General features: G+C 21.3%; 3 protein-coding genes across 3 annotated transcripts; 2 read left to right on the top strand and 1 right to left on the bottom strand.

Moving 5' to 3' along the window:
- The first annotated feature begins 3,249 nt into the window (after positions 1-3,249).
- LOC122713575 (structural maintenance of chromosomes protein 6) lies at positions 3,250-9,182 on the top strand. Its single transcript, XM_043934156.1, has 19 exons — positions 3,250-3,595; positions 3,948-4,140; positions 4,302-4,454; positions 4,536-4,780; positions 4,863-4,982; positions 5,060-5,190; positions 5,506-5,706; positions 5,780-5,976; positions 6,241-6,387; positions 6,470-6,654; positions 6,720-7,030; positions 7,103-7,322; positions 7,419-7,589; positions 7,655-7,842; positions 7,930-8,095; positions 8,191-8,304; positions 8,366-8,563; positions 8,634-8,767; positions 8,908-9,182. The coding sequence occupies exons 1-19, from the start codon at positions 3,488-3,490 to the stop codon at positions 8,939-8,941; spliced, it is 3,216 nt and encodes a 1,071-aa protein (XP_043790091.1). The 5' UTR covers positions 3,250-3,487; the 3' UTR covers positions 8,942-9,182.
- A 1,234-nt stretch (positions 9,183-10,416) lies between these two features.
- Positions 10,417-14,083, bottom strand: LOC122713585 (cuticle protein 19.8-like). Its single transcript, XM_043934170.1, has 3 exons — positions 14,041-14,083; positions 11,525-11,793; positions 10,417-11,055 (listed from the first exon to the last, which is right to left on the bottom strand). The coding sequence occupies exons 1-3, from the start codon at positions 14,081-14,083 to the stop codon at positions 10,417-10,419; spliced, it is 951 nt and encodes a 316-aa protein (XP_043790105.1).
- Positions 14,084-18,025: 3,942 nt separating this feature from the next.
- Positions 18,026-19,138, top strand: LOC122713620 (cuticle protein 21-like). The gene is made up of 2 exons (XM_043934226.1): positions 18,026-18,074; positions 18,216-19,138. Exons 1-2 carry the CDS (start codon positions 18,063-18,065, stop codon positions 18,990-18,992), a joined length of 789 nt encoding a protein of 262 aa, XP_043790161.1. The 5' UTR covers positions 18,026-18,062; the 3' UTR covers positions 18,993-19,138.
- The last annotated feature ends 6,378 nt before the right edge of the window (positions 19,139-25,516 follow it).

The raw sequence follows: 25,516 nt of genomic DNA, 5'->3' as shown, positions 1-25,516 counted from the left end.
TCGTAATGTTTTCGTAATATAAAGATAAATAATAATAGTAATAATAAAGTATAATAATAATAATAATAATAATAATAGTAATAATAAAGATAATAATAATAATAAGATAAATAATAATCTTTTTATTATTATATAGAATCTAAATAGATTTGTTAACATGTAGAATAAAATAATTAACAATAATGTAGAAGAATTGTCAAATAAAAGCTTTAAATTTACAGAATATAATATCATAACTCTAATTTAGAAATATTAGAAAAAGAAAAAAACTATTTTAAAAACTATTTGAATAAAATAATATGATTGAAATATATATAAAATATATTTTCACGCGAAAAAAAGTTTGACTTTTACAGTCATGAAATTAAATGTCATGACTTTTTCACATTGTCATCACATTGAATTTGATGATATACAATGTCACGTATCATTTAATATGCAAAGTAATGATGGAGATTTTCAAAATAAATTAAAGTAAATATTTATGAAATATAATTTAATCATTGTTAAATCTAAAAAAATAAATATATGTTTTATTATCTGTTAATTTTTTATTTTTATAATTTCAAATTATATTCATTATAATATATTTTAAAAATTATAATTTCGAAAAAATTAAATTTTAATTGAAATGTTGAAAATATTCAATTTATAATTTGTATTTGTTTTTTAACAATTTAATAATTATTTATAATTATTTTATATTTCGGTTTTATAAAAATAATGTGAATAATATATAGAGAAAAAATAGACAAATAATTTATATATATTTATTTATAATAGATATATTTAACATTATCTTTTGCCCATAAATGAGTAACATCATATTTTCCGTTATACATTTCAATTTAACTTATACAAAAAGTTGGCATCATAAATTCTTATATACCAATCATATCTAAATATACAGTATATCTAAATATACAGTATATGTAAAACTTTATATGAATTTAGGGGAACATGTTTATATAATTTAACTATAAACTTTATATAATAGAAGTCTATCTAATTTCTCTATCAGCTTAATTTTTCGCTCAATAAGTAGAAGTTTATGTTATAAAAGAATTTTCTAAAATATAATAATGTCAAATATTATAAATATAAAGTATAATTTTGCAAATATAATGTTTAATTTATTTAATGTTTAATAAATTAATTTTTTATTTATTTTATATTATAGATATAATGTATATTTTTAATTATATTATATTATAAAGATATATAGACGAATATTCGGTTTATTTAAATAATAAGAGCTCAGATAATCAGGCACTATCTAAAATTTTGTTCATATAAATGAAATTCATATATATATATCTAAGAGATAGGTTGTATTTCGATTGTTACGTTTTTACACATCGGCTTTAATAATAAATAACATCGATGATGAATTGAAAGCAAAATTTTATTTGTTATATTATGAAATATGAATTATGAAATAATATGTTACATAATATTTTGAATAATTGATACGAATAATATACTAATAAAAAAAAAGTTAGAATTCACGAAATTTATTGAAAATTTTGAATTTAGTTGTTGTTGTGATAAATAGAAGTTTAGCGAATTACAAATAACTTTTAAATTTTTGAAAAGATACAAATTTAGCTTGCTTGCAGTGCAATAATAAACAGTAAATTCCGTTAAAAAATCTCCTGCCTGAATCCTGTACAGTTCCTTCCTACTCTCAAGTACGATGATGAAACGTTTCCATTCCTAACTCTTAAAAGAAGAGAATTGATATATTTTTTCTAATGAAAGAAAACATGATTTACTATCAAACCATAAAATTGAAAGAAAATCTTAGATCTGGAAAGGAAAATTAGAACAGAAATTTCTTCAAAAAAGAAATTTTTATGTTTAAAATATTTTTATGTTATAAATAACTAAGATCAAATGAGTTCAGTTTATAATAAAATAATCTTAACAACTGAAAATTATTTCGCATACTTTATTGAGCAATTTAATACTCTATGAGTATTAACTTGAATAATTATGAAGCTGAATAATTTTGTACGGACTATTAAATAATATGATTCATAATTTATGATTTTCATTAAAGAATATTTGAAAATGATTGTTAGCTATTTTGAATATCAAAACTAACTGCCATCTGTCATATTGCGATAAATATTTACATTTTTATGAAAGATGCTTTAAAATAATAAAAAATAATGACATTACATATGTAAACCACATTATATAAGTAATCAGATTTTTATCAAAAAGAGATTTTTATCAATTGCTGAACAAAATGGCTGATATTAATTCCTCTTTCGTCTTTTATTTCAATTTCAAGGAACTAGACATTGTCTTTTAGGTTTATAATTTAAGAACAGGCGCTAAATTCAAATTGTGTTTTATATTGATGATGAAGAATTTACATTGTATGTATTATAAATAATCTACATTCAATTCAAATTAAATCATGTTTTAATTTAATTGTTTTATGGCTATAAAATTATTATTTAATTGTATTGCAAATTAATATTTTCAAAACAAGCGGCTGCAAGAAAAAGGTTAATACATATATTTTTTGCTAAATATTTATAATAATATATTCAATTTATTCGATTAATATATTCATATTCTTATCGAATAAATAATTATATTATTATATATAATTATTATATTTAATATAATTAATAATATAATATATATTTAATATAATTAATAAATAATTAATATATAATTAATTGAATCATTTTAGAATTATTAATGAAAGTAATTTTAGAATTATTAATGAAAGTAGAATTATTTAATGAAAAGTAATTCAAATTTAGCACGTATTTTTATTCTCAATAGTATTTTTATTCTTCAAATGAATTGAATAAAAATTTAGCTTCTTAATTAATTTGAATTCCGATATAATAAAGTATATTATTTTGAAATATAAAATTTTTAATGCAAATATTTTTATTATTTATTTTATTTATTATTTATTTATAAACATTTTGAAAAAATTTTTAAGAAAATTTTTATTTAATTTATTTTTATTATATTATTAATAAGTATTTTAATATATTATTAATTAAATTAATAACATTTATATAATTTCATATATTTTTATTAATTCGAATTTTTTAAAATTTAATCTCATGATTATATAAGGATTTTTAGTTGTCACTATTGGTTGAAATAAAAAATGGATACAAAGTATCAATGCTATAAAGTTAGGAGAGTATCTATTTATTTTATATATAATGACAATAAAACTTGAATAAGTGCATAGTGTTCTCTGGCGGGAAATGCACGTACATCGTAGTTATATTCCTTGAAAAACGTTGAAGCAATTAAGTTATAAATAGAAGAATTTACAATATTTTGATTAAATGAAGAATATAATATTTCTATAATGATTCAAGATTGTTCATAAATAATAAAATCAATGTTTGTAAGAATGCTGGTTTATGACACTTGATATTGCGCGGCTATTTGAATAAATATATAATCTATATGTACTTAGATCATAAATACTTTTGAAATCATGGAAAATAATATAAACAATGAACGAAAAAGAAAATCTACAGAATTAGATGAATTTCAATCTAAACGTATAAAAGAAAAAGAGAATACTTTTCATTTTACAGAAGAAGTAAGTGGTTAAGAGTTAATATAATTTTTTAAAGAAAATTGAAGATAATTGTTTTTCTAAATATTATTCGTGATATTTTAAATACGAATATAAAATTATATTTTACAATATAATATTATAATAGTTATAATATATAATAATATAATAACAGTATACATATAACAATGTACATATTATTATAGTATATGATAAAATTTTATTATAGTATATATAATAAAAAATTAATAATAATTAAAAAATGATATAATATTATGTTTTTATTTAATTTTAATTGTATTAATAAATTTAATTTTTTTAAATTCTTTTATTTTTATATCTTTATATTATATATATATAAATATATATTTTATAGTGTAAAACAGGAAAAATAAAGAAAATTCTAATACGAAATTTCATGTGTCATGATGCTTTGGAAGTGACATTAAATCCAAATGTAAATTTTATTATTGGTCGTAATGGAAGTGGTAAAAGTGCAATATTAACAGCTTTAACAATTGGTCTTGGTGCTAGAGCAAATGTTACTAGTCGTGGAGCATCTGTGAAAAGTATAAATATATTATATATATTATATTATAATATATTATAAATAATATTTTTTATATTTTTTTAAAATTATAATAAGTAATAACGTAAATATATAATATTTACAATATAATACTTTTATTTTATTTATTACTTTTATTTTATTTAATACTTTTATATTTAGGCTTTATAAAAAAGGGAAAAAATACGGCAACTATTGAAGTAACTTTATTTAATAAAGGATCTATGGCATATAAACCTGATATTTATGGTGATTCAATAATAGTTTTTCGAAGTATTGGAACTACATCATTTTATAAATTAAAGAATTGGAAAGGTTTATAAAATCATTTTACATTTTATTGATTAATTTTATTTTAATTTATATTTAAATAAATTTTCTTCAAATTTTATATAGGAGAAGTGGTTTCAACAAAACGAACTGAATTAATTAATATATTACGAGCAATGAATATTCAAATAGATAATCCTATTTCTATATTGAATCAAGATATATCAAGAACATTTTTAGTATCATCCAAACCAGAAGAAAAGTATGAATTATTTATGAAGGCAACATTATTAGATATTATTGGTAATAATTACAAAGAAGCTGAATTGATATGTGAACAAGAATATGAAAAATTGAAACAATATAACGAAGTATGTTTTTATATTTATTTATGTTTTTATATTTTTTATATTATTATTTTTTTCATTTCATATATTAAATAATAAAATTTAGATTTTATCAGAAGCTAGAAAAGAAGTAGAACAACTTAAAATAAACATAAAAAGAGCAGAAGAAATCGATAAATTCCGTAATGAAGTAATTACACTTGAAATGGAATTATTTTGGGCAATTGTAAGTTATATTTTTAGTATATGAAAATGTTATAAAGTAACATTATTTTTTAATGAATAATATGTTTTATTATGTAGGCTATATCTGAAGAAATCAAATTGCGAAAGGTTGAAGAAGTTTTGAAAAAATGTGAAGATAATTTAAAACAACTTCAAGACACAGAATTATCTGCAGAATCAAAAGATGAAGAAATGAATAAAAATATTCAGTATGAATTGTTTAAATCATTATTTTTATATATCTCCTTGAATAGAAAAAAAATTTTTATTTCATTCATTATTTTTCTTTAATAATTCATTTGTAAATTTACAAAAAGTAAATTTATATAAGTTTTTCTTTTCTGAAAAAAAAATATATTTTTTTAAGTAATATTTTTAAAATATATATTCATATCCATTGAATAAATTATTATTGAGACCAGATATCCGATCTTACCACTTAAAAACATATCATAATTTATTATAAAATATTCCATTGATAACTTTTTATATTTTTTATATTATGTTTATTTTTTTATTCATAGAAAATTGAAAAAAGAAATTAAATCTGCAGAAGAGGAAGTTAATAATAATTTTGAAATATATAATAAAGCAAAACAAGAATATAATATAAACAAAAATACACATTCAATAAAAGTACGAGAATGGCGTTCTATTCAAAATAAAATTAAAAGATTAGAAGATGATATTATTACACTTCGAAAAGAAATTCAACGATTGGAAAGGTTTAACATGATTCTTTTATATATGTAATAATATATAACATATATTTTACACTATTACATATTTTATTTTTAGTGGTGATAATACAGAACAAAATGAAAAAAATCAAATAAAACAGCAATTAATTAATTTAGAACAAAAATTAGATGAAACTGAAGCATTATTAAGGACTAAGCAAACTTATCAAATGCACTTAGAAACTGATAAAATGCGTCTTTTGAAAGAAATTCAAGCATCAAAAATTGAAATCAATAATTGTGAAAAACGCATAGGTAAATATCACAATATTTATATATAAAATATTTTATTTATTTAGCCTAATAAGGGATTAAAGTTATAAAAAAAAAAAATATTTTAACAAAATGATTCAAAGATATTATATTATGCAAACAATTTTTTTAATAATATATCGTTATTCTTATTCTATTATTCATGTTCTTTTTATCTTTCATATAATAAATTTTATATACATTTTTTTTTATAATATATTTAATTATAAAGAATAATAATATAAATAATATGCAATTCTATTTAAGAGAGAATTAAGTTAGATTTAAATACAAGGAAAAAATATTCTGATAATATATTAACTATATTTGGTCGAAATATACCACGTCTTTTGAGAAGAATTGAAGAGGAATATAGTAATGGAAATTTTAAAGAAAAACCACGAGGTCCACTTGGTAATTAAATTAAATAAATAAAATTTATTTAATTTAATATAAATAATTGTTTAATTTATTATATGTTTTTATTTACATTTAGGGGCATATATAAAAATGAAAGATCCAATATGGGCTCCAGCTGTTGAAAGTTATTTAGGAGCAAATACTTTTAGTACATTTTGTGTAGACAATAGTCATGATGCCAAAGTATTAAATGCCATTATGAAAGAAATTTATTTGAATGAAAGAACTCCACAGATTATATGCAGTAAATTTTATAATGCTGTAAGAAAATTAATTTCTAAAATTTAAATTATAATACATTAAAAACATAAAGTTAATATTTTTAGGTTCATGACGTTCGTGCACATTGTACTAGATCACCATATTTTTCTAATCTTTTGGATGCAATGGATATATCAGATCCAGTTGTAGCTAATTGTTTAATAGATCAACGTGAAATTGAATGTGTTTTATTAATTCCAACTAGTAAAGAAGCAGCTGAAATCATGTCAGATGTTTCCAAAGTTCCAGGAAATTGCAAAAGAGCTTTTACTCAACAAGGTGATATGTTTTATCCAGATCCACATTATAGAAGTTATGGTGGATCGCGTGGTTTAAAAGCTAGATTTCTTCAAGTTTCTGTTACAGATACTATTAAGTAAGATCTTTTATTATGTTTTCTTTTATTTTTATTTTGAATTTTATAAAATTTTTTATTTTTTATGATTAGTGCATTGGAAGAAGAAATTCGTATAATAGATAATGAAAAAAATACTATTACAAAAGCATATAGAATAGCTTGTGAAAAAGAAAAACGTACAAGTTCTGAATTAAGCTCTGTTAGTGCAAATGTGACAAAACTTCATGCTATTCAAAATCAATATAAATCATTAATTAATGATCTAAAAGATAAAATTGAAGCTAACGAAACTATATCTGTAACAGTGTTTGTAAGTTATATTTAAATATTTATGTATTAATGTATTAATAGTCAATATCTTAATGTTGAATAATTTTTTTTATATTTTATATATATTTTATATTAGAAAAATGAATTAAATGAATTAGAAAAAAAATTACATGAAGAAAAATATGAAGAAGCAAATTTGAATAAAAGTGTTCTCAAATGTCAAAAAATAGTTGAATCTTTAGAAGAAGAAATTAAACGCCATAGAGAATTAAGACAAAATTTAGATTTGAAAATTATACCTTTGAAAGTATGTAAAAATCATGATTTATTTATTATATATATATTATTAAATATATATTATTCCTCATATAGGAAAATATAAAAGAATTGGAAAATGAAAAAGAAGCATTGCATGTAAAGACACGTTACACTGCAAAAAAACTGCAGACATTACATCAAGCTTTACAGAATGCAGCAGCTGAATTTGAACAACAACAAAGATGTACAAACAAAGCTGTATCTGATGCTACAGATCGATGCAATAGAATAGATACATCAAGGTCAATAAAAAAATATCGCAAGTTAAAAGATTTTTAGAAATATTAAAATAATTTTTTAATATTAAACAAAATTTAATATTTTTTCAGATCAATTAACGAACTTGAAAGATTATCTAAAGATTTAAAAAATAAAATTTTTGAAATAGAACGACAATTCGGTACTATTGAAGAATTACGTAAAGAATTAAAAGAAAAGGAAGCAAAATGTGGCAAAGATTTACATTTGGCTTCCAAAATTGAGAAAAATTATCAAGTAAGTATATTTATAAAAATTAATAATAATATTTAATAATATATAATTTTATTTATTCATTTATTGAATTATTATGTGTATATATATATATACAGTTACATCTAAAACGACTAGAAACTCGAAGAGATTTATTTTCTAATATGAAACAAAAGTATGGAGAAAATATTAGAAATTCATTTTCAGATGTTCTCGCTTTACGAAATAAAAAAGTATGTATGAATAATTTTTATTTAAAAAAAAAGATTTTTTTAATTTAATTATTTTTATTAGGGGATTATAAAAATTGATCACGCACGAAAAGTACTTGAACTTGAAATACATTCGCCAAACGATAATAAAAAACCAATGAATGATGCAAGATCATTATCAGGCGGTGAAAGATCATATTCGACTGTCGCTTTTATTTTAGCTCTTTGGGATTGTACTGGTTTACCTTTCTATTTCCTTGATGAATTTGATGTTTTTATGGTACGTACATATTTATAAACATAATTTTTTAATCAATATTTAATATAATACTAATTATTATTTTAATCAGGACAAAGTAAATCGGCGAGTCATAATGGATATTCTTTTGGATCATACTAAAACACATCCACAAAGTCAATTCACTTTTTTGACTCCCTTAGATACATCCAATGTTTTTGCAGAAGATTATGTAACAATACATAAGTAAATTTAAATTAATCATAATAATTAAATTTATATAATTTTAATTTAATAAAATATAATATTTTTGAAATATAAATGAATAAATAAAACGAATAATTTTTATGTAATATATTTATATACTAATACTTAATAATTTTTAGGCTAGCTTCTCCAGTAAGAGGAAATCAAGAATAAAAAAACAAAACAAACCAATTTTTTCTTAAAATATGATTTATATTATTATTTATGAATATTATATTAATATACATTATTATAGTTATGATTAAAAGACAAAATACTTTATAATTAGATTTTAAAAAATAATGCTTGTTCTATTATATTAATTAGATTATATGATTATTAGAATTACAAATACAATAAGGACAAATCTTAATCAATTTACATGAAAGTATATATCTAAAATATCTAATTTTGAAATATTTTTATAGATAAATACATATAAATATATAAATAGTGCAAAATATATTTTTATATGTATAATATATATATAATTATAATTTTGTTAAATAAAATTAATTTGAAAATTATATATATATATATATTTTTATTCTCTCTTTCCCTTCCTCCTTCTTTCTCCTTTCAAGTGTTGATAGATTATTGCTTCACTATAACGATATAATAATTCCTTAATTATAAATACTATTATAATTAATGAATAGTAAATAAACTTGTAAAAATATTTACAAAAGAGTATATGTCGGATTATAAGTAGATCAATTTGTAAATCTGGTTCGCTTGAAGTTTCCGATTAACGCAATGGCTCATATTACGTGCATTACACATCAATGGTACGTATGGAAGTATTGTTATATTGTGTAATCAGTAACATTGGCACTGGCAGAGAAAGTATTGGAGACCAATGATTGCTCATGAATTGTTAATGAAACTATCTCTTTAACGAACGATAAAAAAAAAATTGAAAATATGAATATAAGATTTATTGTAATTATTCGTATATTTTTTTAATTTCATATAATATTTTGACACAAATTTGTTTTATAAATTCTTTAATCTTTTTTATTTTATTCTTTTATAATTTTTTTTAATAATATTTTATTCTATTATATATTATACATTTATTTCTTATTACATGTTAAAAATATAATATGAATGCTTACAAATACTTGTGTACATATACAAATTTGAAATTTTAAAATATTTTCGTTTAAATTTCTTCAACGTTATAAATTTAATCGATTAATCGATTACTATCAAAAGTAATATATATCGATATATATACATCGAAAATATATACATATTTTAGATCATATTAATAATTTCTAAAACATTTCTAAAACTTGAAAGTAAATTATAATTATATATTGACAATAATTTATTCTTTTTCGAATTGATCGTATTATGTATAACATAAATAAAAAATAAATAAAGTAAATAAAGAATATTAATTAATTATTTGTATCAACTTGTATCATTAAATGATTAATATATAATATGGCGCATGCATATAATCATCAAATATCTTATTATTGAAAAAATTCAAAGGAGAAAATATTAAAGTTTATAAATTAATAAAAACAAAGCAAAAAAAAATATGGAAGTGAAAAAAATTGGACAATCGTTTTATGTACTTGCTAAAAAATACCATACTTTATTCGACAAACATTATTCCTAAAAACAACAGATCGGATTCAATGGATTAAAGCTGGGGCTGGAGCAGCATAGGCGACGGGGGCAGCGGCAAGTTTGGCAACGGGTGTGGCATAGGCGAGTGGAGCAGCGGCAACTTTGGCGACTGGGGCAGCATAAGCAACTGGAGCAGCGGCGATTTTAGCAACAGGAGCGGCATAGGCAACTGGAGTTGCGGCGATTTTTGCTACTGGAGCAGCATAGGCAACTGGAGCTGCGGCGATCTTTGCTACTGGGGCAGCATACGCAACTGGAGCAGCGGCAGCTGCTTCTTTGCGTACAACTGCATTGAATCCGTTGACTGGATCAGCGGTGTAATCGACAGTGCGTCTGGTTCCGTCGGCTTCGATGAGAGAATAACTACCCTGAACAAGATCTCCATCACGGGTTTCCTGCTGGCTTTTGGCATCACCAGTCAACGTGTCATGTACATCATAAGCATAACTATATTGAGGATGAGGGTCAAAATCAGCGTCCACAGCTTTAGCTACCACAGCTTTAGCTACAGGAGCTGCAACCACTGTCTTGGCTACTTGGGCAGCCGCTAACGGAGCTAAGGGCACACTGGGAGCATATGCCAAAGGTTCCGTCGAGATGAATCCAGCCTTAGCAGATGCTACGAAAGCAGCGAGAGCAATGAACTGTAAATGAATTTTTTGTTTTTTGAAATTATTTTGTTAAATAGACAAATTTATGCAGAATAAAAAAAATTTTATTTAGAATGGATTAATATAAATATTCTTTGTTCTGAGATTCATAAATAGATAATGAAAATGACGTTATTAAATTCACTATATTATAATTATTAAAATTGAGATTATATTATATATACTTTCAATTGTGATTATAAAATAAAAAAAAGATTGTTAAATACATATATCGAATAATTTGGATTTCAGAAAGAAAAAAAGAAAGATAAAGAAAAAAAGAAATATAATTAAAATTATAATTACTCTATAATTATTCTATTGTGTTAATTGATAAAAAATTATAAATATAAGTATGAAATAATATGAAAAATTTTGTTTTTAGCCATCGAGATATGTTTTGATAGTTACAATGAAAAAATGTCTTCAAAATAAATTACTATTATTCCTGAATTCATAATACCTTGAAAACCATTGTAGCTTGCTTGATTGGAAGATCTCTCGATCTGTCTGTCTGTGATGCGAATGATACCATAGACGGATGGTTTTCGGCTTTTATACCATGCGACCAGGACCCACGGGCACGCTGACGTAACTGGGTGACGGTATCTTCGACGGTCACCCGATTTGCGGCCGCAGAGTGGCATAAAATTGAGCAAGAAATCGGACCACGCCCAATATGAACAATTCGATCGACAACGATAGTCGTTGGACCATCATTGAACACTGTGTCTGTCGATTAGACCACGTCCTTGTCACGAGTTACTTAATTCTTCCTTGGACTTCTCTTCGAGGGAAACATGTTATCAATTTTCTTCTCTTTATCTTTTCTTTGCATTTATATTTGTGTTTTATATTATATTATTTTTTTCTTTTTTTGATATTTAAAATATATAAAAAGCGCCAATTAAAATTATGCAATTATTTGCATTTATTTTTAATTAATTTATTTATTACTTGATTATTTCTAATAATTTATTTATTAAAATATTATATATTTTTGGTAAAATCAATAATGATAATAAAGAAATTATACAAATAAAATTTAGATTTTGTTAATAAAATTTTAATTTATCGTTTTAATTTAACATTTATATACTTTAAAAATATTCGCATTTCTCGAATATTTTTAAAAGAATTTGAACAAATGTTATTTATTTTAAAGAACTTTTCATAAATTCACTTTTTTGAATCTTTTTGAAAAAAAATATTCGCATTTTTCGAATATTTTTAAAAGAATTTGAACGAATGTTATTTATTTTAAAGAACTTTTCATAAATTCACTTTTTTGAATCTTTGAAAATTTCATTTGAAAGTAAATAATTTTTTTAAAAATATATAATATAATATTTTTAAATTGTATTTGCATTATATTAAAATGTTATATGTCTAATTTTTTAAAAATAAAGAAAAAAATTAAATTAAATTATACGTTAATGTTATTATATATAACATAGATATATAATATTATATATTCGTTTATATTAATATTCATGGAATTCTTTATATAAAAATATCTAATATTTTTAAAATAGAACCATTCTGTGCAATTCTTTCATGCAGTATCATTTTATATTATGTGAATATTTTAATTATTTATATAAATAAAATCTATATAATTATTTATATATTATATTAAAGTATCTATTAATGATATTATAAAAATTAATAATATTATTAATTAATAGTATAATAGCATAATAATATAATAGTATATAAATTAATATTATAAGTATAAGTAATAGTATAATTATAGTAGTATATTAATAGTATTATTTAATTATTAATTATGTTTACATAAAACTGAATTTCAATTTCTATTAATTATAAATAAAATTAAAATAAAATGTGATTATTAATTATTCTATTCTATATAATAGTTTTTTAATTATCATATAAAGGTAAAAATATTAATATAAATAATTGAATTGAAAAATTAATTAAATGACTGTTATTAATAAAAGATTTAAAAAAATAAGATAAAGATAAATTGTTTTTTAAAATTTTTTTTCCTTTAATTTAATATAGATAATTTATAAATATAATGATATAAAATAATAATAGAAATATTTTATTTGCTTAAAATAGAACAATATCAAGATATCTCAAATTTTATAAACTATTAATATTTATTTATACATATATTCAAAATATAAACATATAGTATTCAAAAAGAAAAATAAAAAGAAAAGAATAAAATGAAAAAAATATTAAATTATTTTAATTATAGTTCATTTTTTTCTTAAACACGATAAAATTTTTAAACTTGAATTCAAAAATTTCAAATATAATATTTTGATAATATTAAATGTCTTGATACTTATAATTTAATGTTAATTCTTTTACGTGCTTTTAATAAATTAAAAAGAAATATTTTTATTAAAATTAAAATATTAAAAAATATTCTTAACCATTTTACTTAAATATTAATGATATTCATAATAATATTAAATCATCTTAAGAATATAAAATTGTCCACAATATTTATATATAATTTTTATTATCATTTATTATAAGTCATAACATAATCTCATAATTCTAATTAAATTCATTTGCAATTCATACTTATAAGAATTTAAAAATTCTTTCAGAAAATCTTATCTTTATTATAACTATATAATTATTTCATTAATATAATAAATATCATGAATATTAAGTAATTTATGAAGCATTAAGTAATTATGAAGCAATTATGAAATATCTAATAATATTATATTATATAGATGTTATGAATTTTTATCAATGAGATAAAATAAAATATTCTAATAAATTAAAAACCATGTATTATCGTAGAATTCATTTTCATTCGAAAAATCTATTTTGAAATCATTCAACGTTGAAGAAAATATCTTGAGTTTACAATCATTAAAATTTTTAGGACACATGTTTCACGAAAATAATATTTATAATTTGAACGAACAAACTATTTATCATTTGATTTATTATAGATCAATAATACACAAAAAATTATCTTATGACCTTGAGTTCTTCCATAATTGGTAGAATCAACTGGTTTTTTCATGGTATGAAAAAATAAGAAGAAAACGAAGTTGCACACCGATGATGTAAGAAGTTGACGTAAGACTGATCGGATTTTGCACAATTAATTTAGGTATACAAGCAAATTTTATTATATTAATTTATTAGTCTATTAGATTGATGCATATTTTGTTTTTGTTTCTCTTTTTTAATAACATAATCTGGTAACGTAAATGCTTACATCTTGATTGTTCGTTGATTTTCTACGTACATTTCTTTTTTCTTCTAGATATTTACTCACAAATAGAAAATATAGAATGTAGATAAAAAATATAATATGATAGAAAATAGTTCAAATTATTATTATAATTAGTATTATAATATCATATTTCATATATTTGGTAAATCAAAAAAAAGAATATTTTTTTCCAAGTAAGTAGATATTCAAAAATTATCATAGTACAAATAAATTTTCGTTCGTAATTATCGTTAATTTAATAATATAAAAAGTGTATAAGTGTAAATAATTTGTATATAATAAAATTTATTTATACAAAGAAAATAATATTAATAATATTAATTATTAATAATTATTAATATTATTATTAATAATTTATATTAATATTATATTATATTATATTATATTAATATTATTATTAATAATAACATGATGAAAAATGATTAATAAATACATGATGAAAAATAAAATGATTTTAGGAAAAATTATATTACAAGTAAATTTTTATATGTATGACATAAGATTATTTTTAAAATTTTTTATTGATTCTTCAAATAGAATGAATATTTTCTTAATTTGTTTAAAAATAATTAATGTTAACAAGAAATATTACAAATAAATCAAAATTAATTATTTTTAATTACAAAAATTACAAATAATATCTAATTGTAATTTACTCATAATGTCTATTTTATTATTAATTTTATTAAGAAAAAAATAAAAATATAAATCAAACTTAAATAAAAAAGTAAATATAGAAATAAATATTTACATGCACATTATTGCTTTTAAAATTTACTTATAAGATTATTGAAAAATTCATTTTGTAAAAAAATTGAATAATATTTAATATTTTAATAAAATATCTCAATTATATTGATAAATTATTTTTTATTTTTAAAATAAATTTAATATCAATTATTTATTAAATAATTTATTTTTCACTAAAAAAAAAACTAATAAATAATAATAATTCGACTAAAAAAATTAATATTCTAACATATATAGTTATATATGTTATAGATAGTTATTTATAATAAGATTAAAAACTTATATTTATACTATTTAATATATTATTAAGAAATATAAAAAAAAACCTTCATTTTTTATTTGAAAATTATAATATAGTTAATATTAATATAATATAGTTCAACGTTTCAGAAATAAAAAATGCTTATTGTTTCCAAGAAAATAAACAAATAAGATTTCTCTTTCTCTTTTTAACGATGACAATATTAAAAAGTTACTTTTAATCTTTTTAAAAGAAACCAAAATTTAAATGTGTTTCACAATATTTCAACGATGCCAACAATTTTCTGAAGTCCGCAATTAAAGAGATAAATTTAAATAAATCTGAAAAGAGAAAAAATGGAAAAAGTTATTAAAATTCCAGTGGTCAATGCGCAACAAATACGGAAGACCTAAATACAAGTTGTGACATTGATTTCACGTAAACTACAAGACAATAGTATTTCGAGCAAAGCTTTTACTTAAATGTAGAAATTTCAATTTTGGATTAAGATAGGTACATTTTGATGACCAGAGGCTATCCGATCAATCTAAAATGGGCTTTGCGATTTAGATCCGCCTATTTTTTCTTTATGAAAGTGAACCAGTTCTGTTCTTCAGTAACATTAGATGTGACGCAATGATCAAGATCGGGATCCAAGCCAATTTGACACATATTGCTCGAAAGTTTCGCGATCAGCTGGTATCCATTGATTCTATTTTTTTTCTTCTTCCTGCTTTCATTTATTTCGATTCATTCGAAATTCGGAGAAATTTAGAAAATCGATTTACACCTGATACCATTGAATTTCAATGAGTGTCGCTCATTGAAAACGAAAATGCCGGAATTTTCGAAATGAAATGGTACTGCCGAGCTTTAACACGTGATGAATTTATAGATATCACGAGAAATGTATATTTAATGATATTTTTTTCATTCATTTAATTATAACTAATAGGATTAAAGAATTCTGTAAAAGTTTGAAAATTTATGTAAATTGATATGAAATTATATAAAGTGTAATAAAAATTTGAATAGTATCAATCAATTATTTCTATTTCTAAATTGTTTCGTGTATATATTGATAGTATATATATATACTATCATATATATATATATATATATATGATATATTTCATTCATTTTATTTCGTTCAATGGAAAAATATTGAATAAATATTATAAATTATAAATATAGTTGAATGCATATGCTATATAAATAGATATATACAAACATATTTTCAATAAAAAATCAATATTAATTTTTGCCAAAAACCAAAAGCATTTTATATACTTGAAATACCCGTTTTAAAAGCACAAAATCTGAAACTGTTATTGTGGCGAATTTGATAGTCTAATATTCAATTGTTGAACTACATGTGGCTTTGGCCACACAATGTTCATGTACTTCTTTCAATTTACATTCGAAAAATGTTCTAAAAGATCGTTGAACCAAACAAGGTTTCTTAAAGACAGAATTTTGCATAGTAATGATATTTATTATTGAAATTATTATAAAAAGAATGATAGATGTAATAAAAATTGAAAAACTAATCAATATTATTTTATAAATATTATTTATAAAATATTTATTATTTATTTGTATAATTAAATTAATTAATGATAATTAAAAATAATTTAATTATCATTTAATTAATATTAATTAACATTGTATAATCGATTATTTTTTTATTAAAGAGAATGAAAATTATTATTATAAACAGATTAAAGTTTTTTATTCTGATATAAGAATTATGAATTAATGATTGTTATAAATAGATTTTTTCACGATAATAAAATGGTATAATAATAAAATAAAATAGCCAATAAAATACAATATAATATTTGAATATGAAAATATATAAATATATGATTTTTAAATCAAAGTAATTTTTAATAATATAAAAAATAATATAAAAAAATCATAAAATACATTAAATAAAAAAGTATACCAGAAAAAAATCTCAATATATATATAAAATTTTTAGAAAATTCAGTTTTTTTAAATTAAATTATGTGTCATATAAAAATGAAATTACTAATTACAATATTACATATTTGATAAATTTGAAATTATGATAATATATGATAATATATAATGATATTTATGATAAATTTAAAATGTATCGCGACGATATTTAGGAAAGTTGATTGATTATCGTAAGTAAGGCTTTACTTAAAATATATATTACTAATAAATTATTACTTAAAATATTGCATAATATATAAAGAATTTTGTATAAAATAAAATTGGTAAAAATGAAAAAATTTTCCGAAAATATCATTAACATTTTTTCAATGTTTCAATAAAAAAAGTTTTTATCGAATTATTTATTAATTATTATTTTAGATTTAATTGAATTTCTCAAAAGATAAAATTAGAATTAGAAATTATTAAAATCTATATATCTTATATGTGTTTTAATTTGTGAGAAATTATTTTTATTGTCAAACATAACTATTTATATATAGTTATTAATAATCAATATCTTGATAATATTTTATTTTTAACTTATTTATAAAGAGATCATTAAATATAATTAAAAGTGAACATATGGTGCTCTAAGAATGCTCCTCCCATGTACAGGCCAAGTTCAAGTACGATAATACTGATGCGATCTGTTACCAAACTTTGAAAGTCTGGCAAAACCTGAAAAATTTGGTGGGGAGCATAATGATAGCAGACCGATCGTTGGTATATAAAGCAGTCCGAAATAACGTTGGGCATCATCAGTCGCTCAGTCGATCCAATCAAGTTAACCAAATCTTCTCAACAATGGCCTTCAAGGTTGGTATATGATTGACTTATACGACAATATAATCAGTAAGTCTGATTATTTCTCCATTAATAAAACTCAAATATTTCGTCAATAAATAGCAACCAAATAATAATTATGTCACTAATCGTTTTACATATTTATTCTTTCAGTTCATCGTCTTTGCTATCTTTGTAGCCAGTGCCAATGCTGGATTCATCCCAACCCAACCTTTAACTTACGCCCCTGGTGTGCCCTTAGCTTACTCTGCTCCACTAGCTGCTGCTCCAGTGGCCAAGACAGTGGTCGCCACCCCCGTGGCTAAGGCAGTGGTAGCCAAAACAGTCGATGCCGACTATGATCCTCATCCTCAATACAGTTACGCCTACGATGTGCATGATAGTCTGACCGGTGACGCAAAAAGTCAACAGGAAACCCGTGATGGAGATGTTGTTCAGGGCAGCTATTCCCTCATCGATGCTGATGGAACCAAACGTACCGTCGACTACACCGCTGACCCAGTCAACGGATTCAACGCAGTCGTCCGCAAAGAAGCAGCCGCTGTTGCTGTGAAAGCTGTTGCCGCAGCTCCAATTGCCGCAGCCCCAGTAGCCGCAGCACCGGTTGCCGTGAAAACCATTGCTGCCGCCCCTGTCACTCACGCTCTTCCTCTTAGCTACGCAGCATCCGCTCCAGTGATCAGCGCGCCAATCGCCAAACTCGCGCCCGTAGCCCATACTTCTCTCGCATATGCCGCTCCAGTTGCTAAGGTTGCCGCCCCAACACTCGCTGTTGCGCATGCCGCTCCAGTCGCCTATTCCGCGCACCCTGCCCCTCTCGCGTATGCCGCACACGCAGCCCCCCTCGCATACACTACACATGCAGCTCCTATTGCCAAATTGGCCGCTGCCCCAGCCCTTAGCTACGCCGCATCCGCCCACTACCTCTAAAATCTTTTCACGTGTCTTGCCCGTTATGCTGTCGACTCAGGCTGAATCTTTTTTATTTATTTTTTTAGCAGAATTTTTTGTAACTTGATTAAAAAAAAAACTCGTTACAAACGTAATTTTTTATTGTTTTTTTTCGTTTCATTCTATTATTTTTTACCTGATCTTTTTATTATCCTTCTTCAATTCGATATCCTCTATTTTAAATTATATGTAGTTGATATATATTTGAGAAATATATATTATATATTCCTCATTATTATATATTATATATATATTATATATTATATATATTATATATATATTATATATATTATATATATATTATATATTATATATTATATATTACATATATATATTATATATTCCTCAATATTATATATATATATTTATTAGCAAATAAATTATATAACAATTATATACAATTCTAGTATTGTTAGTATTGTAGTATTGTTAGAAACTATTAGTAACAATAGTTAATAGAAGAATATGTAATAGAAATTAGTTTATAATAGAATATATAATAGAATTAAGTTTTTACAGTATATAGAATTTCTGATTTGAATAATAAAATTTCATAAATAATAATATAATAATAATATAATGATAAATAATAATATCAATGATAATAATGAAGTCAATCGGAAATTTATTCGTTTTAATAAATAGCGTTTTATTAGATAATTACAAATAAAATATACTATGTCCATATATAAAAATGTTATAATATTATAATTTTTATTATTATACATTATATTGTTATATTGTTATTTTTATTATTATACATTATACAATATTATTATACATTACATTGTTCGTTACATATACCATAATCATAGTTATTATTCTGATATGTTAAATACTATTATATATACTATTTAGAATATCTTTTTCAGCATACTTATATTAAATTTTAGTATTCATATACTATTTGTTATCATATATAATTATCATATTCTCATTATTCAAATAGAAAAATATAGCAGTAATGAAAATAAAAAAATTTGAAAAAAATTATATTAATATTTTTTAATTAATATTATAACATCATTCATTATTACACAGTATCATTATTCGCATAAAGAGATATAATGATAAAGATAGCAAAAATATCTTGGAAAAAGGCAAATGTCGATATTGCTATCTGGTTTATTTTGCATGAAAGAATAATTTGTACTTGAAATGAAAAGTAATCGCATAATCTTGAGCGTAGGGTAGCATTTCAATTTCTCGTTATTCGATCAGCTATTTCTGATAGTTGTCAGAACTGACCCACTTTCTCTACTTTCATACTCTTTTTCGAATGTCAGACAATCCGCGTAATGCCATCAAATTTCTACGCAGTATCTACTTTTATTCTTTGAATTGTTGCGAAGGATCCACGCCTATTGGTGAAAAATAGTTTAGAAAAAAATAGCAAAAATGATACTAAATGTTTTTTGATAACTGTTTTTTGGTCCTCTTTTTTTCTTTTTTTCTTAATCTTTTACCAATATACTAATATAGAAATTAGTTATATTAATTTCAGAAAACTGTGTTAAATAATGTGTTAGAGAAAAAAAAATAGTACTTATTATAAATTATTTAGAAAGTTATTTTTAGAAAAAATGATAATCACAAAATGATATAACAAATATTAAGGAATGGAAAAAATAGAAAAATTCGCGATTTTGTAAAATCGTTTATGTGAAAAAAAACATGATAACGAGAAAAATGAATTGTTCATATATTTATATGATGAATTCATCTCGATCACAGAAAACAAATCCATTACCAAGGGAGAAAGGCGTCTGAATGCTCGACCTCGATTTAAATGATTGCATAATAAAAGTGAACCAGAATGATAAAGTTTTTAGCAATGGACGAACGTGTTTTGGAACCATTTGGTAACATTTTGAGCAAATTATATTTATATTTTAGAAACAAAAAAAAAATGTAACTTGGAATTTTATCTCTTTAAATTTCAATTCAGTACTTTATGTATTAATATTATTTTTCTAAATTGTTATCGCCTAAATTTTTTAAATTTTAGTTTTTAGTTTTTTTTAATTTTGATAATATCTTTATTTTAAATATAAATATAATATAATGTATTTTAAATATAAATATATTGGAGTTATTTAAAATTTCTATTTGCGAAATATTTATTCATTAAATATAAAAAATAAAAATATATATTATATATTATTAGTTATATTATTTATATTTTATTAAAATATCAATATTTTTTAAAACTATTTCTTAATAATAAAAAAAATAAAAGTAAATTTTTGTAATAAATTTTATAAAAGTAGATATTTGACATATTTTTTTTTCAAACGAATAACAGATATAAAATAAAAATAAATGAAAGTAATTCTTTAATTTTGAGATGTAGTCTACGATAAAATCTTATATCAAAAAATTTTTGATAAAAACTAAAATAATTTTTTAAATAAAATTATTTTCTATTAATTTATTTTATAATTATTTTATTAATTAAATAAAAAATTATAGCAAAATTTTAAAGAAAATTGATACAAAGATTTACAAATTATCTTTATTTAATATATATATATATATATATATTATATATATAATATAATATATGATATATAATATAATATATAATATATAATATATAATATATAATATAATATATAGTATATATATATAATATATAATATATATTTATTATTATTATATTATTTATTTATTTTATTTATATATATTATTATTTATTATACTTATTATATATTTATTAGTATGTATTTCAACTTCGCTAAAACTAATTATTTCGCAATTAATTGTGTTACATGATTATAATTTTAGATGATAATTTATGCGTATGGTTAGCCAAATGAAATTCTGATTACGTAGTTTAATTATTTCTAATGGAAAAATTATTGCGAAAAAAATAAGTAAAATGTACTCAAATGAAAGACAAGTTTTGTGTAATAGACACATCCATTTTTCATTGTCGTGCGCACAGAAACGCCTTGTAACCTTTTTAATCTATAGAGGAAAGGCATATCCCAGTCACGATAGCACCTGCAGTTGTTTCTACTGTTTACGTGATTTGATTATCAATCATCAATTGATTGCTCGCAATGAGGTATCGGGACCGCGTGCTTTCACATTCGTTTTACAATACAAATCTATCTACGAATAAATCTATCGAAAGTTACGTGTGAAATAATCTTTAAATTCGGTAAAACTTCGATTCGAATTTGAATTTAGGTAATTTAAATTGTAAAAAATATAGAGTATCTATACATGAAAATTCCTTTAATGTGAAAAGTGAATCACTCGTAAGATTATTATTTCAATTATTTCAGTAATTTCAATCACAATTACGATTTTTTTTCTTTTTCTAATTGAAATTAGATTTTAATTTAAATTTTAAATATAAAAAGAATAAATCGTAATCTTTATTATTTAAATTGCATTTTTGTAAGATGAATTTTAAAACCTTAAAAAAAGAAAGATTTTAAAAATATTATAACAACAATATATTTAAATGTTTATTAACTCATTTAGTTAATAATCTGTAAAACTTAATTATATTTATTAATATTTATTATGTTTATTAATGATTTAAAAATATTAACATTTAATAAAATATTTTAATATTCAATAAAAATAAAATAAAAAATATATAAATACAAAATTAAAATCTATATTAAAACAGGAAATTAAAGATTGTGACGAAAAAGTTCAATATAAACATTATATCTTTTTTCTTATTTAAATTAAATTAATATAAATAATTTTTATCATTTTTTAGTATATATAATAGATATCATTAATTAATCATCCGTATAATTTATTATCCTCATCATTCATCTGTTAATTAACAAATATTTGTAGATATAAAAACCATCAAAAAAACCAGTGTATAAAGTTATTAAAAGATTTATATTATCCTTGAACTTTCACAAATGAAACGTTTAATTTTCGCTCACATCATATCTTTCATTATGAAACTCGGTAGCAGTATCAAACGGTTCTCAAACAGATTTATTCAGTCATCGAGATAGCTCAACCGTATCAAGGAGCATCCTTGCACATCCGATAAAATAATAATCGAACATTGTCAATTAACACAATACAAGTTGTCAAAATGTATCAAATAAGAAAATAATTTCACGGTTTAATTAAAAAATCGATGAAAGGATATCGGATTCGGGTTTCATCCACGGGCGATCCATTGTCCATTTGGTCGAATTCTTTCTGTAACCGGTCCGGCAAAAGTGAACCGGTTTCTTGTGTAGCAAGCCACGTAATACGGGGCGCGATTACGAGAGGCCACATTGTGACATTGAGCGCGGTACTTTGACGGCCGCGGTAACAGCCCTGGCTTATTTGGTGAAAGTTGAATAATATGAACAGGTATGTAACTGATTTGGTATAATCCATTCGGACCCTTTCGCCCTTATAATTTTCTTATTATTCTCAATTTACTTGTTATATAATATTAATATTCCATTCTCTTATTTTCTATTTACATCTTATCATTTTTTTTTTGTTCATGTATCACATATTATATATTATCCTTTCTACTTTGTAATAATTTTATTCTTCGTGTACATCGAATGATTTTATTTTTCGTCCATATTTTATTATTCTTCAATATCAGACGATTTTATTTCTCGTTTATATATATTTTTTATACATTTATATTCTTCGTTATTTTTCTTCATGCAATTTTGTCTTTGAACTATATTTTATTATTTTTACTCTTCTTTGTCTATGCTTTTATGATTTTATACTTTATTGACGTTTTATCATTTTATTCTCTTTCTCTAACTATTTCGTAATTTTTTAATAAATTTGAATAATTTCATTTCTTTATTATTTTATTCATTCTTTATCATTTTATTGTAACGTGCAAAAAATTCTGACTAAATGATTTTTTTTACTTTTTTTTTTTTTTCAAAAAGCAGAATATGGAGAAATATAATGAAAATATAATTAAAAATATAATTAATGTTATAATAATTTTCAAAATGTTATTATTATATATTATGATATATTATATTTAATCATGCTCTTTATTACAATAATAACAAAACACGATGACGAGACATGGAATACAATATAATATAATATAATAATGCGAAATTTTACATTATTTATTTTGAACATACAATATTTATATTGTAATATATATATATAATTTTATCTTAATCTAATTATTTATTATATATAAATTTTAAATATTTTTTTTTTTTTTAAATGTGTTCAATTTTGAAATCAATTCTGATAATTAAAATAATTAAGGCATTCAAGATTAATTTAAAATTTTTATTTTATTTTATTTTATTATTTTTGACTTTCATTAGCTTTGATGAATATTTATCATTGTTGTGTTGAAATATTCTATTTTTTTGTATTTTTCTTTATATATATATATATATAGTAGCAAACAAATTTTTATTATTTCTTTACGTATATCTTCATGATATTATTCATTTATTTTTCTATAACTAATCTAATTTTTTTAGAAAAAGAATCTTTTCATATTATAATATTATCATTATCATGTGCTTTATGTTTGACATTATTTTATTGACATTAACACTATTAGACATGACTTTTTTCATTGCTATGAAAGAATTTTATATTTATTAAAAAAATTTTTTCAATTTTCTTCTTGTAAATTCAATATCGATATTTTTACAACAAATTTTATTCAGATTATTTTAATTTTTTTATTAATTAAAGATCTACTATTTTATTATTTTAATGTGATAATATAATCAAATATAATATAATATAATTTTAATATAATATTTTAAACTTTTTATAAATTTATAATCAAAATTAATAAATATATAATTTTTGCACATGTTTATTTAATAATTTTTATAAATAATATGTTGATAAATAATATTTATTCAATTTGTTTAAATAAATATATATCACTTGCTAAAAATGTAATATAATTCAAAATTTCCATATAAGTTTGAATTATTAATAAAGTTACTATTATTACTTTTTCGTAATAGAATACGATAAATAAATTTTCAAATTTTTCATCAATTTTCAATTTAATACTTTGATGTGATATTATAATATATAATATTATTTGAATTATTCAAAATGTTCTTTAAAATCATAATTTTTAAATTATATCGCTTACATTGTAAATGTGCAATATTTTAAATAAATAATATTTATTCCTTTTTTTTTATTATTATTTTATATATATTTCTATATGAAATATTGATAATAATTTCTTGAAGTTCTGCTTTTAGAAGAAAATTAATTAGCTGAATTCTTCTGCATTTCATTATATTTGTTTAAATTATTAATATTAATTTGATGTATTTTATAATATGTTGAATATTTACAATTAGCAATAAATTACTAACTTTACGTATAAATTTTTCATATATAATATCATTAATATGAAGAAAATATTTTTTCTTTAATTGTGCAAAATATATATTGTTATGTAAAAATATTTTGCAGATGCTATATTATAACTATTATGTTATAACTATATATTATAACTATTTCGACAATAACTATATTTTATTTAT

The sequence above is a fragment of the Apis laboriosa genome, unplaced genomic scaffold (genome assembly GCF_014066325.1).
Source record: "Apis laboriosa isolate Shangri-la unplaced genomic scaffold, ASM1406632v1 scaffold25_cov139, whole genome shotgun sequence".
NCBI classification, from domain to species: Eukaryota; Metazoa; Arthropoda; class Insecta; order Hymenoptera; family Apidae; genus Apis; species Apis laboriosa.
Note: the sequence above shows the minus strand (reverse complement) of the source record. Positions and strands in the feature narration are given on the sequence as shown.

Excerpts from the sequence above, each read along its gene's own strand:
- LOC122713575 (XM_043934156.1), top strand. The coding sequence starts at position 3,488 with ATGGAAAATAATATAAACAATGAACGAAAAAGAAAATCTACAGAATTA. Across the intron at positions 5,707-5,779 it reads GAAATTCAACGATTGGAAAG|TGGTGATAATACAGAACAAA; the intron begins GTTTAACATGAT and ends TTTTATTTTTAG. Across the intron at positions 6,388-6,469 it reads AAAACCACGAGGTCCACTTG|GGGCATATATAAAAATGAAA; the intron begins GTAATTAAATTA and ends ATTTACATTTAG.
- LOC122713585 (XM_043934170.1), bottom strand. The coding sequence starts at position 14,083 with ATGAAAAAACCAGTTGATTCTACCAATTATGGAAGAACTCAAG. Across the intron at positions 11,794-14,040 it reads CAATTATGGAAGAACTCAAG|ACACAGTGTTCAATGATGGT; the intron begins GTCATAAGATAA and ends TCTAATCGACAG. Across the intron at positions 11,056-11,524 it reads AAGCTACAATGGTTTTCAAG|TTCATTGCTCTCGCTGCTTT; the intron begins GTATTATGAATT and ends ATTCATTTACAG.